Below are 16,558 nucleotides of genomic sequence, written 5' to 3' on the forward strand. Positions count from 1 at the left end.
CTGAGAAATTTGGATAAATATTTTCAATTATGTGTAAAAGGTTGAAGTTTACAACCAGAAGAAAACTAAATTAAATAAGTGTAATAAATTTTAATAGTATTTATATTTACCTGTTATGTTCATAACTCTTAATTAACCTTGAAAATTTAGTTAAAAAATATTCCAGGATAAAATACAATGAATCAACTTATTAAAAATTCATTCTCATGTTAGCATTAAGCATTATTTACAATAAAGTTAATTATTATTATATAGTTTATATTTGTATTATGTATATTTTTATCTACTAATAATATATTATGATCATCAGTTTACTAAATTTATGACCATGAATATAAACTCTAAACTTCCGCCAGTTAAAGCCTCTTACCAAAAATTTACATCGGAATCGATTGTTCCAACAAACTCCCAAGTCAGTCGCTCGAAATCACCAATACGTGTTGTTTCTTAGGCTATACCAACCTCGTATACTCCCAACATTGAAATTTCAGCAGAGTTACTGAAAACACAACAGATGGCCACCAGAGGAACATTTCTCACCAGGATAAACGAACAAGACTGGAGTCTGGTCGACAAAGAGGAAATAGATAAGTTGTAAACGCACCTAAACATTGAATCATCGATTAAGGAGAGTTCTGTAGTATAAAAATCAGTTTTGAGCGAAATACAAAGCATGTTCAATCAGCTTGCGCAGAAGCAGGACTTTGACCCGCTTTTTGAAGATTTGGAGAACGTTATCGAAACGCAGAAAACGGATCAGCGCGCTGATGCCGTGAAGGCAACCAGCCATGAACTGTCGGCTGAGATGTACGAATTGGTTGACGTGGCATATGATAATATTCTGAGCTTTATGAAAGATAACGCGGCCGACCCCGCGCTGATCAAAACACTAAAAGGCATCCAAAATTTTTACAACTATTTCATTAAATGCAGGCCGACACGCAATGTAGCGCTTGAACTAGCAGCTGAACGGCTGGATAGGGAGTATTAAGACCTGCAGAGCCGGTACGAGCTGGTGAAACGGGACAATGTGTACAAAAATGACTAAATCGACCAACAGGACAAGTACATCTAGCACCATAAGGAAATCGAAAAATCGCTGCGTAGCAAAGTCCAGCAGATCCTCTACGAGTTCGACAACCAAAGCAAGGATCTTGCCACGCAGAAAATTACTAACGATCGCCTAGACGAGAATCTGATGACAGCATTAACCAAAAACGAAGACTATTTGACCCGAGTGAAGCGTGTCCAATTTGCTCTTTCGAAGTAACGGAACATTCTCGAAAAAATTAACAATTAGTATGATCAAGCTATGATCAACATGCGGCTGGAACAAGAGCTACGAGAGACGCTACAGGTAAAATATAATGGTATTGAAAAATAGTTTAATAGATCTCAAGAGCAAGTCACTGTGTTGCAGCAGGAGATAATGGTCATGTAGGAAGAAATCGAGTCAGTGAAAAAGACGAAAGTTGTCGTGAAAGAGGTCGAGTAGGTAAAGCACGATAATTTAGATATCAACGCTAAGAAACTAACTCCGGTATTTTTATAAGGTGTTTCGACGCTTATTTCTATTTCTCGATTGCATCCTGATGATATTGGTAAATTTGGAATATCTCATAATGGCATTAAGTCCTTAATGTAAATATTTTAGGTTGGTGCTTCTGCTAAATCAGTACAAATGTTTATTAATGGATTATAAGCATCTTTAATTGGATAAGATATATAAACATTGACAAATAAATAGGTCCAAACAACATTGACCCTACGATCTATGATCGAAAAAGATTTTGGTCATAAATAGGATAATAGTGATTAAAAAGAAAAAATACGAGTAACCTAGGAACCAATTGTCGATTTGTAGCAAGAATAAGAGGCTTTATTAAAACTAGAAATGGTAAAAGTAGATAAATTCATTGATACTTATAATAGCACGACAAAACAGGATGAGGAGAATCTTAATAAGATAAAACAGGGTTTAATAGAAGAAAGTATTGCAAGTAACTAAAATCCATTGGAAAATCTTAAACATTAATCGAATGGACAAATATCTAGAACATAATTGTAAAAAAACACTAATTAGTCTACTTCTGATTATTAAATTCCTCGCAAATAGTTGACAGAATAATTTCAAGATTAATACTCTTAAAATTTAGATTTAAATTAAAACTATGACATTGATAAGTAATTTCCTATTTGCATGAAAGAATTATAATAATAGAAATGTGATGTTTAATAAAACTAAAAATAGTAAGTATAAGTTTTAGATATTTCTGTTTAAATTAAGCCTGAAGTGATAGAAGCAGGAACATCCCCAAACATATAAGTATTAAGGAATAAATTATTTCCAATTTTATTTAGTATTCCATAATTTCTTAGTCTATAGCTTTTCTTTGAAAATGAAAATTTTAGGTTACTTGATGTTATTTAATCAGAACAAGAATTAAATATACCATTAATATAAAACTAGGATATAGCTATACCCCAGGATATAAAAAAATAGCAACTTTAAAATTAATAAGCATATATACCTTAGAACATTTCTCAATCAAAAGAAATATAATCTGAAATTTTTGATTTAGCTAGTGCGTTTACTTAAACTTATGATCAACCTTTAATAGCAAAAAGCAGGTTATTAGAAGAAAATTAGAATCGATAGTAATCTATTGAAGAGTTAAATGAAAAAATTGACGATTTACTTGATGATATTTTTAACTTCCAAGTATAAAATACTGCATTACAAGATGATTTAGTTGTAGCTACTGAGGAATTGTAAAAGTAATTATAAATTTTAAATTTAGTCAAGGAAGCAGATACAGATATGCAAAAAATTAAAGAAATTATGTAATTGTAAAAAATAGATAACCCTGTTGAATATATTTAACGAATTAATGTGCATTTAGAGAAACGATAAGTCTTATATAATATAGATGAATAAATTGAAAATACAAAATAATTAATATCTCAAAAACAAGAGTTAAAAGAAAAAGTAAAAAGATAATAAAAATAGTAAAAGTAAAAATAATAATTAAAAAAGTCAAAGGCTATAAAGCTGAGTACAAGATAGACTGTTTAAATTTCATCATAAAATGCTATTAATATAGATAGTAAAGAAGAGAGTTTAGATAAAGAAGAAAATTCAACCCATCAGTTAAAATCAACTAAATATTATGCCAGTAAAATTATGGCTGATAAAATTCCAAGCAAAATTTAAGTTATATAGTAAGAAAAAAGATAATACGGGGAGAATAAGCTAGATTCTCACTATTAAAGTAAAATTACTAAAGATAATAGTTTTCCTGATAGTATTAATAAATTAAATTTTGAGACTGATAACACTAACACTAGTAACGAATATAGCACTAAAGAATAAAATATTACTAAATTTACAGGTTATTTATAAATATAGAATAATATAAATAATATATTAGAGGATGAGATAATAGAAGCAGTAGAAGGTGATAATAGTGAAATAACACAAAATGATAAGGCATTGTAAACACTTACTATTCGAAATAAAGCTAAAGATATATAAACATTTAATAGTTAATCTACTATTGAAACTTAAACTTAGTAAATCATTATAACTGACTAGCCTTCATTATTAGTTTCAGAATAAAAAGATGGATATATAAGTAATGATAAAATCTGCTAAGCGTATTGCACCATACAAACAATTGATTTAGGTATTTAAAAAGATTTAAGTATTTAAGAATAAGAAATAGCTAGATTACTAAAACAAAGTTAAAATAGCGGCAGGAGTGGTATTGTAACCATAAAAGATAAACTTTTGTAGGGAGATTTTACAACGATTTAATTGCAGAAACATGCTGCAGCCGAAATTATACAATAGTAAAAATTATAGTAAATTAAAGGAAAGCAGAAATAAATGATATAAAATATGAGAACATAAAATTTGGCTGGATTAATTGGTTTAAATTTTGAGAATTTGTAATAAAAAACAGAGGAAGAAAAATTTGATTTAAGGAATAAATTATTTATTAACACTAATTTTATTCAAGGTTTGCATAATTCAGATATAGATAAATAAAAATAAAAAGGATTTGTAAATAAGCATATAGAAAATGCTAGAAATACTCTACAAAAAATTATTTAAAGTTATAACACATCATAATAAAAAAGTATTATTGATGAGTAGCTTCAACAAAGGTTAGAAAATATTGTAAAATTATAATAAGAATCTAAGGTTATTTCATTAAATGGAGAAAATAAAAATAAAAAATAGCAATAAATAATGTTTATGTAGTCAAATATGTTTGCTTTTGGTCAGTATTAAGTAATAGTACCCTAGTAAAGTATGTTTTCAAGATTTATTACCAAAGATTTTTTCACATTAAAAAGAAATAATCTGATAAAATTATAAAAATATGGCTTAAAATTCATCTAAATAGATGAAGTAAAATAGATTTCATTTTCTCCTTGCTTATTATCTTCTAAATATCTAAAAACCTATTTTTCGATTCATTCTCTTAATGATTTACCTAAAATTATTTCTTAAACATTGTAAGTTTGTGAAATTGAATGTTTAGAAGATAAATAACCAAATAGTTTGTAAGTATAGACTATTTTGCCATCTATTTTAGAAAAAATATCATATATTCGATTAGAATCAATAGGTAAATATACAAAGCTTCCGATATTTTTTAATCTCATCTAATAGTTTACAGGAAAAGTAATTAATATAATTGAAATTTCTGCAATCAAATATATTTAATTACCAATATAAAATGTTCAATTAAAATCAATGAATTGGCTTTTAAAAACAATAGATTTAATATTTTAAGAAAGGGAAAATATAAATCCTCGCTAAATATTTTGTCAAAAAAACGAATAAGTTTTTTTTACTGAAGATTCAGTTAAAGTGGGGTATTCAGTTTTAATAGCTGGAACATATTCTTATGAAGAAATGGTTTATTTCCCTTTCTTTTTAGTTAAATGGGCAATAAATAGATATAAAATGTCTACATTAGTTATGTAGTTTCTTTTTTCATTTGTAGTATCACTTATTTTTCATGCATCATAAAATGATGATTTATTTATGGTTAAAAACTTTCTATTTTATGATTAGTTTGAATATGAAGTAGGAGATATTCTCTTGGTATATTTACGATTAAGAAGCTATTTTGGATTATAATTTTAAACCTAGCTTTCAGAAATTACTTTAGAAACTTTAGCCGGGTGTATTGAGCATTTATATTAAAATTGGCCTGTGTAAAGAAAAACTGCACTTTTGGATGTTTTTTGCTCTATGGCTGATAAGATAAATAAGACTAAAATTCCTGTTATTTCAGTAATCCGTATATTACTATAATCATATTCATCTTATCGACAGGCTTAATATTAAATGATATCTACACGTTTACCGATGAACTTTGCATCATTCAAGCAAATACTATAAGCTGGAAATGTTAATATTACAGATTTAGATATAATGACATTTTTGTGTAACTAATCTGAAAAATTATTTGATCCATAAACAGTTATAATAGACGCTAATAAGTTATAATATTTTTTTATTTGCACTGAGATGGGGAGATTTTTAAGTTTAACTAATGAGCTTGAAAAGCTAATCATAGAAGACAAAATTAGAGAAGATACATACATGATATAATCTACTTAAAAGGTAGCTGAAGAAGTTGCAGAACGAGTTTTGAATGAACTTGTAACTTAATAAGTAGATAAGAAGAAAATGTAACAATAGTATATTTAAATCTAAGAAAAAGTAAGCGAAATTCATGGAAGTATTATTGTATTTGATATAGCTAATTCACGGTTTGTATAACGTTAATTAGTAGAGCAGATTGTAGATTTATTTGGTGAATTTGTTGATGATGGATTATAAGAAAGAGTCAATATGAATGCTTTAGATTTGATTAATGTTGAACTTGCTAAAAAGATAATATGATGTGATTAAATCATTCAGTTTTAACTATATCAGTAGTTTTTATTTGTTTGCCTATATATTTTAAAAGTGATGTCATTTAATGATAAAATGGAAACTTTCTTCTTAATAAATAGATAACCATCATGATTACAATAAAAGGGATTATTAAACTATATAAGACCATTTTTACTGGCACAAAAATAATTTTTAACAATATAAACAAAACATTTAAGGATAACTTAAATAATTTCATAACTGGTCCTATTAAATAATTAAATGATATTTTTAGTGTTATTTTTGTTAAAACTTAGATAATATTAAACCAATATAAAAGAAATTTCAGTAAACTCGATGTGATCTAAAGTTATAGAACTTTTTACACATAATACTATACAGATTAAATTTAAACTAAGTATGCTATCTAATGCAATACAAGCATAAGACCTAAACTATGAACAATAAACTCAATAATAGTTATTTTCATTTATAATTAATATTATATTATATAAAATAATAATTAGTTTAAGTATAATTAATTATCATTCTAAGTACTTTTACAGAACAGTTAAATCTGATAAAAGTGTACTAAAAACAACATTTCTATCAATATAAACATTACAAAGGTCTAGTAATACATCTCTTATCTCGATAATACATTTCTCAGCTCTATCTAAATCTATCACACTTATAAAATAATGTACTAAGTGACATTTTTCTTAAATAAGACTAAATTTCAGCTCTAAATTTTACTTTTATATTTCTGGAACTTTTTCAATTAACCCGTTTATAATAAAATTAGTAACTTCCTCAACACTATCCTACACTTTTTAAAGATCCAACTTTCTTTGATTCAAATAATCTGATACACAAATTTTTTCAAAATCTTTAGTCAAAATTAGGTGTCTGCCTAGTTCTAATTATATAAAGATATTCTAAAGCTAAACTGGGGAAATAAATATGGTTTAAAGATCAATAATTTGCTATTTATTTTCCAAAAAAAATGATGCTAAATTTTCGTCTGTAAAATGTATATTACCTGCTTAAAGAGAAATTTTTAACTATTCAAATTTAGTTGGATTCTAGTTCTAAAGAATTTTAAATTATGCAATCCTATATGAGGTAAAATCAAGTAGTAGTTTTTACACGATATTCGTAAAAGTATAATAATCCTCATTGAATGAGCTAAAAATTATATTTTTTCGTTCATCAGAATAATTTAAAAAGAAGCTATTAATTGACATTTTTATAAATTTTTAAGAAATTTTTTACTGCTTAATTATATCGATGCCAAAAAAATGATACAATTTTACATAGGTTTAAAAGATATCACCTGATTCCCCTTAAAATTAATCAAAAAACAAGAACTAACTAAACGTATAAATTTCATCATAAAATGCTGAATGATGTGCCAAACCAGCTAGTAATTAGAATATAAACACGGATATAATAGATTTCATTTTATACTTGTTTTAAAGCCATTTCAACAGAAATATAGGGAGATAGCAAATCTCATGAAAAGTATACCCATCTACACAGTATACAGTGAACTTTCTATCGATATGATCTGTTACGTAAATAGTTGATGTTGATTAGCAATGAACCTGAGATCTTTTGCATTATTATATTTCTTTGTATATATAATTAATCGTTTATAAAAGCCAATTCAATGATTTCAGTTAAATATTTTATAAAGGCACTAAAAGATAATCTTCATCTTAAATTTGGATTATTTTTAACGGTATAGATAAATAATCTTATACTAACCTTAATATTAGAGGTAATTTTTAAAATTTTCCAAATGATGAAATTTTTATATACTAAATTTTATCCAATGGTTACGATATAATTGTCTACGAATTATTAATATTTAGTAATTTTAAATTTAAACTTTCATATTATTAAATCTCTAATGTTGATTTAATTATGTTTGGTAACATATCAATATTGTAATAACAAAGACTTGTATGGTCTAGTTTATGCTTAAGTAGACTAGGAGTAAATGAGACTAAAGTTAATTCATCTTACTGTTTCATTTTGAAGCCATATTTCCTACTTAAGATTAGAAATTACTTGTTGCTTCTAAAAAAATTAATGGTATCATCGAGAAGAATATCAAGACTGAACATTTATTATGATTATAAAATTACTAAACTATCAATATATATTTATTCCAATAACTATATATTTTTAATCAGTTCCTATTCAGATAAAGATATAACCTTTGATTCTTTAGATATTTCTTCAACATCTTTTATTTTTTAACGTATTGATTTTGTAAACAATTATTATTTGATAATAGCAGAACTAACTTATGGTTTTACAATCTAATTAGATTAATGTTAAGAGACAAATTATGGGCAGCCCAGTAACTTATCCTAAACTGTATTCTAACCCAATTAATCTTGCTAGTAAGTAATATCTTATGGGTCTGATTCCAAATTCTAAGTTTTACAATTTAAAATTTATAAAGCATTAAGTCGGTGCTCATCCCTAAATTAATCTTTATTAATTTGTAATTTAGATAATTACGGCTTATTAATGGTTACTTAAAGTAACTATATAGATTTCTTTTCAACTTTTCCAAGTGACTCTTTATATTATTGTAACATATAATCATTTTCTAATATTCTCGATTTAACATCAATATTTTCATCCTTGTATTCAGAATTAATATTTTTCTAAATATATTTATTAGATGTGGCGATAATTGGTATATATTATTTAAGTACATCAATAAACTACTTATTTTAAATAACTTGGTCATAATCTCCTAATTATGATTAAAGCAATACAAGTTAATTAGATAATTTTGTGATAACTTATTATATGTATTATTCTTTGGCGTATGATTTCGAAGTTTCTTGTTCTACTTAAACTTTGATATGGTCCTACTGAGGTTTCTAACCAAAATCTATTGGTTCGGAGTTAATAATAAGTTAATTCTAATTTTATTTTAAAAATTATAGATTGGTATTATTTACTGTTGAAAAATCAACATTTTATTTTATTTTATTTAATATCTTATCAAGCTAGCTTGTATCTAGCTAGATTCCTTATGCAAATTCTAAGATGGAAGATTTAACTAATTATATGACATCTTATTCTTTTGAGACCTCTGTTTAGCTACTGTAATCCGATATGAAAGTATCATTTTAACTGATTATCATTTATTTATCTTATACTTTTACCTAAGTTAATTTTCTGGACGTATGTGGGTTAGGTTTTTATTATTACAATCTACGAGTCACTGTAATTTTTTTATCTACGAATTATTTTTAGTGCTGCAGAAGTTGATCAATTTCTGTATTTATATCTTATATTTGTTTTCTTTTTTATTATATTATTTAATCGTTTTTAGTAATTATTTTACGATTTAACCCTTTCTTATTTTCTTTATCTGTTGTGTCTACCTCAAATTATTGAATTTTCTATTAATCAGTTAGACATTTATAATCTTTAAACATTCGTTACGATTCCTCTAAATTTAATTGCAGCTCTTTATTAGCACATTCAAATTCAAATAATTCATCTAATAACAAATCAATTTTGTTTTAATCTTCAGTAGTTGATGCAAAATAAATCTGCACACTTTAATCATGACTGAAAATTGTATCAGATGACTCTTATATATTATTTCGAGATAAAATTGGTATAATATGGTCTATACTTGATTTCTAGAGTCCTTAAATACTAATACCCTCTTAATTAAAAATTAAATCTAAAAACTAAAACTCTGGTGTTTCTAATATTTTAGGAAATATTTAATTTCTAATAATAAAAGGTTTTGTCTGCGATGATTAGTTCTTTTTTTAATCCTCACTTTGACATCCTTGATCTTTATGTTTAATCGAGGTTTATTTAATCAAATTTTCGAAATCTAATTTTATATCTTAAATTACAGTATCTTATTTATTAATAATATCATCTTGATTCTCTTAAATAATGCAATCAAAGTTTTAACATATATTTTCATGAGATGATTCCTCCAATTCTGAAGAATTATAAATCTATTCACGCAATTAGTTATCTGTATCAACTTCGGAAGCGTTTATATTTTTGCATTTACTATGTTATTTCTTTTTTTAAGATTTAATAGCATTAACATCATTTTTCTTAGTATATTTAGATACTTTAGTTTACTTAAATTATATGATATCTTTTACATCATCTTCCGATATAATTCTTGAAAAAATTTAAGTTTGTTATTTAAATTATAATGACTTATTCAATAAAGTTTATTACTAAGTTTACAAACTTTCCTAGACGAATAACTAAACATTTAATTCATTTTTTTCTTCCATTTTAATAGTAATATCTTCATATGTTTAAACATATCTGTTTATTAATTTCATAGAAGAAAAATCCTACGCCATTTTAAGTCCTGTAAAAAATTAGGTTGAGTTTTTTGCAATAATACCTTGTTAAAATATTTATTTTAATTAATTAATATCTTACTATTATAATTTAGCCTCTACCAAATCGGATGCTTTCATATTAGATATTTTTGCTAATGCTTACGCCCCATTTTTGCATAATTCCTCTAGTTCCTTAACTTTTTGAGTTATTGTAATAGATTAATCATCTTAATTCTATTCCTGCTAAACAAATAATTATTATTTTTACAATTATTCCGCATGTTACTCTTACAAAGAAAGCATTTCTTACTCAATGATATGAGTAGAATTCTATAATTCCCCAATAATTCTATCTTTTTCTTTTAACTACTTCTCAAATCTTTCTATTATAATATGTTGTTAATCTTTTTAATCACATATATCTTGCAATTAAAATGCAATATCGTCTCTTTGTTTTTTTATTTTTTCCAAATTTGGTTTTATACTTATTAAATTGTTTGTTAACCGCTTTGTGCGTGCTTTCATATCATCATACTGAGTATGTAACTATTATAATAATACTTAAGATTGTTCATACTAAAATTTAACTGATGTAATCTCGCTATTTAATTATTCTTTATCTGCTTAATATGTAAAAAACGTTATACGTAATTTATCTTCTTAGTCTTTATACCTTTTGATTGATTGCTCATACTAATTTATAATCTACGTTTATTATTAGTTTTAATTATAAATATGTTTATACTACTATTATAAAACTGAATATTCTTAATCGATTCTTTTTGTTGCTTCCTCTAATGCTTTCTATTATGTTGGTCTTTAAAAATGTGCATAACAATAATATCTTTTAATATACTCTAAAGTTTTAATAAGGGAATCTTCTGCTTCTTAGCCTTACATAAATTCAAGAATTCTAGTAAAAGCTATGTTTACTAAATCAAAATCAGTAGCGGATAAATGAGTCTAGTCATCTGATTGAAATTATCGCTCTATTTTAAGTAAATCATCTACAACTAGCATATCGTCATCAAACAATGGATCAAAGTCCCTTTTTGCTAAAATTTATTCAATCATAGATTTTAATCCTTCTAAAACATCTATATTTTCAGGTGCTTATTCTGACAAATGTGATAATAGTTCTTATCGTTCTGTATCTCCGTTACTTCTCCAGGTATGATTTAATGCTCTTTCCCGAAAATTGGTATCTTCTGCCAATCTTTACGTTTAAAATAGTTATGCTGATATCTCAATAGTTGGCTATATAGACTTTTAAAAGACGGAATGACATCTTATTGGTGACTTAGTTTGAAGCTATTTTATATCTGATTTATTTTATCCATATGTTTGCAAAACCACCTCCCCTGATATTTTTTGATAGGTAGGTTTGACTGGGGGTAAATTTTTCATTTAAACTATAATAAATGTTATATTATATTATACCAAATAATATGACAAGATAGTCTCCTTTCTTTCTCATAGTAAATAAAATAAATAATCTAGATAATGAATAAAAGTTCTTAAAATAAAATTTAAAAATCATTATTTTGCACTAATATACAAAGCATTACCAACACCTAAAATAAAGATATTCTGTCCTGGTACAAATTCGGCACACTTCTTCTGTTGATAATCTTACATACTGCTAATATTAATTGGCTACCATTAGAGTTTAGTAACTGTATAATCTTCTTTTTCATCTAGGTTAAACACAATAAATCCACTAAAAATATTAGGTCTGATCATGATTCCCTTATCATCTTCTGTAAAAATTAAATTTTAACCGAAGTTGACTATTTCACTTTATAATAACACCTCTTCTTCATTACCACTTAAATAAATATTTTTGAAATATTAATATAAATGAGGATGTTAGCGTAATTAATTAACCAGCTTAACGCTTTTTTTGCTTTTAAGATTAACAATTTCTGATTAACTTAAAAACATATCAAACCCGCCTTAAATATCATTACCATTATCCACTTGTTCAATTAATTACTTAAACTCTTCTCCAGTTGAAATTTCTTAGTCTATACTTATACTACTACAATCTTTTTCCACCTCTTAAAATATGTCAAAATCATCGCTATCCTCATTATTCATAGCGTCAATATCTTTTTATTATGTTAAATCCTATTCTTTCATAGAGAATTTTGGTACAAATTTTAAATCATTTATTTAAAAGTTGAATGGAAACTGTTTAATTATTTTACCGAGGTTCCCATTTTGGCTATCAAATTTAAATATTTAAATATCTGAATGGGTTAAAATAGCAAGTTTTTCATGGTCTTTACTAAATTTAAAATTTAAAATCTTATTAGTCTAAAATTAGAATATTTTGAGCAATTCGCACTTTTCAGCAGGTGACCACAATTTTGCCAAAAGGTTTAGAGTCATTTCATGCTTCTTAATCTCGGCTTTCGATTTGTCAATCTACCTCCAGTCCTCTCGAAACTTCTTTATGTCCAAATCGTGATCTTCTTTTGGTTGCCCAGCGTTGATCTTATACTTATACAAAAAATTGCCATGCTAGATGAAAATTTAGTCGGGATCGGGCCCAAATTGCACGTTTGGTGCCTCTGCTCCAGCCGCAGCCCCAAATGCAGGCAGGATAACCTCGGTGACCGAAATCTACAGCTCGCCAGAATTGAGGAACCCCGGCTGGTCGTGAATGGCGATGACCGCAAATGACTTTTCTCCAATTGCAATCACGGCCTACGGTAGGAGATATTGCTGGCGTGAAGCCGCTGGGGACGTGGTTGCGATGATTTAGTTTGGCACAAACGGTAAATTGGCCTCTAGGACAGTTCCTTACACCGGGTCAATGATGTGCAGCAGACGCTGGCTATTGTAAATTACGGCCACGAACAGGTCTGGCTTCCACTGCACGAAGCCGTCGCTGACGTACTGCAGGGAGGAGCAGAAAATGGCCTGCTTGATGATCAGGTGCGATGGAGTCTGAAACTGCTACAGCACACGCTTTTCCGCTGCTAGGTCCGGTGCCACTGCTTCGACGACGAAAATCGACTGCTAATTCGCCACCAGCGCGAGGCTCGTCAGGACCTGGTGGAAGCAAATCGACTGAATTTGAGGAACAAAATGCACATTTTAGGACTGTTCAGCGTCATCGCCCTATTACTGCAGTACGAGCTTTGCTACCATGCGGTAGGATGGTAAATCCCTGATAGACATTTGTAGAAGTGAAAATAGTTACTATATTATATTAAAAGTAAGGTAATATTGTAAAATGGATTTTAACTTAAATGATATTCTATCCAGCCTAAACATGAAAAATTTGTGCCTAGATAATCTAAAAGATAGCAGATAGGAGCTTATTTATGATAAAGAATCGACGCAGCTTACAACTGAAGTTTTGCAAAATATTGGAATTAACATTTAAGAATAAGGTGAACTTTAGGCTAAAATTACACATTCTTAAAAGGATTAATAGTAGAATCAGAGTTTATCGTAGAATTAATAAAGGTAATAGGCTAAACCATCTAAATTTCAAACAAATTTAATTTATAGAAATTCATCCAAATTATAATCTCCAATTTTGCCTGTTAAGACGTAAGCAAATGTACGGAATTAGGTAAAAAATTCTGAAATTATGTAACAATTTCAAAGAAAATAACAAAACGAAACAAGATTTTAAGAAATACGTGATTAAGTTAGATAAGAAATGGAAGCAAAAAAACTTATAGAAGAGTCAAAATTAAAGTAGCTTAAATTAATCGAAAATAGTAAGTTTTAGAATTCAAAATTTTTAGAAATTACATAGAAATAAGCAAAAAAATAAATCGAAGAAGCACAATAACGAGAAAGAGATGCGAAATGCTAAATTTTGATTATAAATGAAGATCTAAAAAGAAAAGTAAAATGTATGACTATAATAAAGAATAAATATTTTCTTTTAAAGCATAATTCAGAAAAAATTATATATAAGCATAACGCAAGACTTTAAAGAAAAATTATGAATTATATTGTCGAATCTATTAAAAATGTCAATTTATAGAAGGAAATATAGATGCAAAAGGTAAAATAAGATTAATAAACAAAGTTATATCTAGATGCAATATAAATGTAAAACTTTTATTTATAAAAGAAGCTGTTTAAGCTATTTCTACGACTAGGTAGAGTAAAACGCAGCTAACAACGAATTTCATCAGAATAATAGGAGAGAATCGACAAGATTGACAAATTTATGTCTAAATTTGAAAATTTGGATAGTGTATTAGAAAGTAATGTAAAATAACAAGCAGATATTTAGAAAGAGGTTGAGATATTAAAAACTTAGAAAACTGTAAAGTTAACATAAAAATTAAATATACCATAATAAAAAAATATTTAGTAATCAACCATAAAATAAGAAGAATAACCTAATTTAATTGAAACTATAATTAATGATCCTAACTAGTCGAAATGTTAATAACATAGTAAAGAGATTATTAAACCAGTTACAAAATTGAAACCATATAAAGCTCCTTAAAAGCCATAATATTTACTACAAATGGAAGAACGTGAGTAAAAACGGAAATTAATAAAAGAACAAAAATAGTAATTAGAAAAGGATAAGAAGAAATAGTCGGAAGAAAAAATGGAGTTAGAAAAAATTTAATAGAAATAGACGATAATTGATAACTAATATAAAGCAGAGTGTCATTATGGATACTAATATCTTATCATTTATCCTTTAAGTTTGTGGCGTAAAAAATTTGTTCAATTATAAATGATTGAAAAAAATGTTATTAATAAAAACAAGTATAATTTATTGAAGAATACATTCTCATAGACTATATAATTAAATAAAAATCAAAAAATTAATCAAAACCAATTAACAACAATTCTTTTGACTAATTTTAATAAGTGCATTTTATCATACTAAAGCCTACTAGTATTAAATATATTTAAGAAAAATTTATATCTTTCTTAACTAAATATAATTAAAGCTTAAAGCACAGCTAATTCATGTGTACTGAAAAAATATTTTTATCTAGTGTATAACGCATATAGAAATGCTGAATCAGACCATATCTAAGCATCAATACCATAACGAAATCTAGTTTTGCTCAAAGCATCTATTTTTACATGGAAACGGTCTATTTAATTATTAAAACGTAGAATTAAAGCAGAATAGTATGCAGAACGATAAATATAGAAGCTGGAATTTAATATGGTATAATTTGAAAATATTATTGATAGAAATTTTAATAGAGTTTGGGATAATAAGCATCCCCTGGAAAAGACATTCCATAATTTATGTGACACTATCTTGGAAGATGAATAAATTTTTATTTAAAATCTTAAAAACTTTGGTTAATAAGCTATTTTCGAACTGGATATTATCTATTTATGAGTGATTAAATTGCTCATTTAAAATTAAACTCTTAGAATAAATTCAGATTTAAAGTATTTGGTAGCTCTAAAATTTATATTAAAAACTTCTATTCAAATTATTTCTATAAATCTTTCACATTAATAGTATCTGATACATAAATAACGTCACAAATATCAGATTTTAAAAAAGTAAAAGACTACAAATTAAATAAAGTGTTATCAACAAGTTATGCAGATATCTAATCAGATAATACTCTTATTTAATCATGAATTCTTTTGCTAGTTGAATATAGAACAATTCCACTTAAATGATAAATGCATAAACTCATTTTCAAGTACTTTTAAGAACTAAGCTGCATAATCCCATAAGTAATATAATAATTATTATTACAATAATTGAAATTTTTATAAGCTATTTTTTCAATTTATTTGCTTTTAGTGCTTTTTCGTGATTTTCTTCTGACTCTTTTATATTTTTTAAAGACTATTCTAATTTTTTATTACATAAGTTGAGAAACTCTCCTTGCTGTATTTATAATGAAATAGTTGTTATAGTTGCATCTAAAATTTCCTATGATAAATCTCTGCATATTTATGTTTACTATTAAATTACTTTTGAGTTTTACAACTCATATTTAATATACTGTAAATCATCATGAACTAAATGCTACACTACTTTTTCTTCATCAATTTCCTCATTATAATAAATATTATTCATAGCCAAAATATGATGAATTGCTTGCTTTCTAATACCTTAATTTGTAAGTTCTCTATCATGTAGTTTTTAGACTTGCTAAACAAACGTTAATGCAATTTAGTTCAAGCAAGTAACTTAGTCTTATGTTCTTACTAATGCCGTTGAGGATGTTAAATCATCGGAAAATGTCTTAAATTTTTCTTTTATTTTATAAACAACATGTTTTATTTGTTGATTTATCGAATTAATTGTAAACGTTTAAACATC

General features: G+C 26.5%; 4 protein-coding genes across 4 annotated transcripts; 2 read left to right on the top strand and 2 right to left on the bottom strand. All coding sequences in view use genetic code 6, as the record gives it.

The window, feature by feature from the left end:
• Positions 1-322: 322 nt before the first annotated feature.
• On the top strand, positions 323-5,926 carry SS50377_23161 (uncharacterized protein; the record flags this gene model as incomplete). Its single annotated transcript, XM_067907031.1, has 1 exon — positions 323-5,926. The coding sequence occupies one exon, from the start codon at positions 323-325 to the stop codon at positions 5,924-5,926; it is 5,604 nt and encodes a 1,867-aa protein (XP_067766299.1).
• Positions 5,927-6,444: 518 nt separating this feature from the next.
• On the bottom strand, positions 6,445-11,667 carry SS50377_23162 (uncharacterized protein; the record flags this gene model as incomplete). Its single annotated transcript, XM_067907032.1, has 1 exon — positions 6,445-11,667. The coding sequence occupies one exon, from the start codon at positions 11,665-11,667 to the stop codon at positions 6,445-6,447; it is 5,223 nt and encodes a 1,740-aa protein (XP_067766300.1).
• A 129-nt stretch (positions 11,668-11,796) lies between these two features.
• SS50377_23163 (uncharacterized protein) lies at positions 11,797-13,449 on the bottom strand (the record flags this gene model as incomplete). Its single annotated transcript, XM_067907033.1, has 1 exon — positions 11,797-13,449. One exon carries the CDS (start codon positions 13,447-13,449, stop codon positions 11,797-11,799), a length of 1,653 nt encoding a protein of 550 aa, XP_067766301.1.
• A 55-nt stretch (positions 13,450-13,504) lies between these two features.
• Positions 13,505-15,613, top strand: SS50377_23164 (uncharacterized protein; the record flags this gene model as incomplete). Its single annotated transcript, XM_067907034.1, has 1 exon — positions 13,505-15,613. One exon carries the CDS (start codon positions 13,505-13,507, stop codon positions 15,611-15,613), a length of 2,109 nt encoding a protein of 702 aa, XP_067766302.1.
• Between the last annotated feature and the right edge of the window lie 945 nt (positions 15,614-16,558).

The sequence above is a fragment of the Spironucleus salmonicida genome, chromosome 3 (genome assembly GCF_000497125.1).
Source record: "Spironucleus salmonicida strain ATCC 50377 chromosome 3, whole genome shotgun sequence".
Lineage (NCBI taxonomy): Eukaryota > Fornicata > Diplomonadida > Hexamitidae > Spironucleus > Spironucleus salmonicida.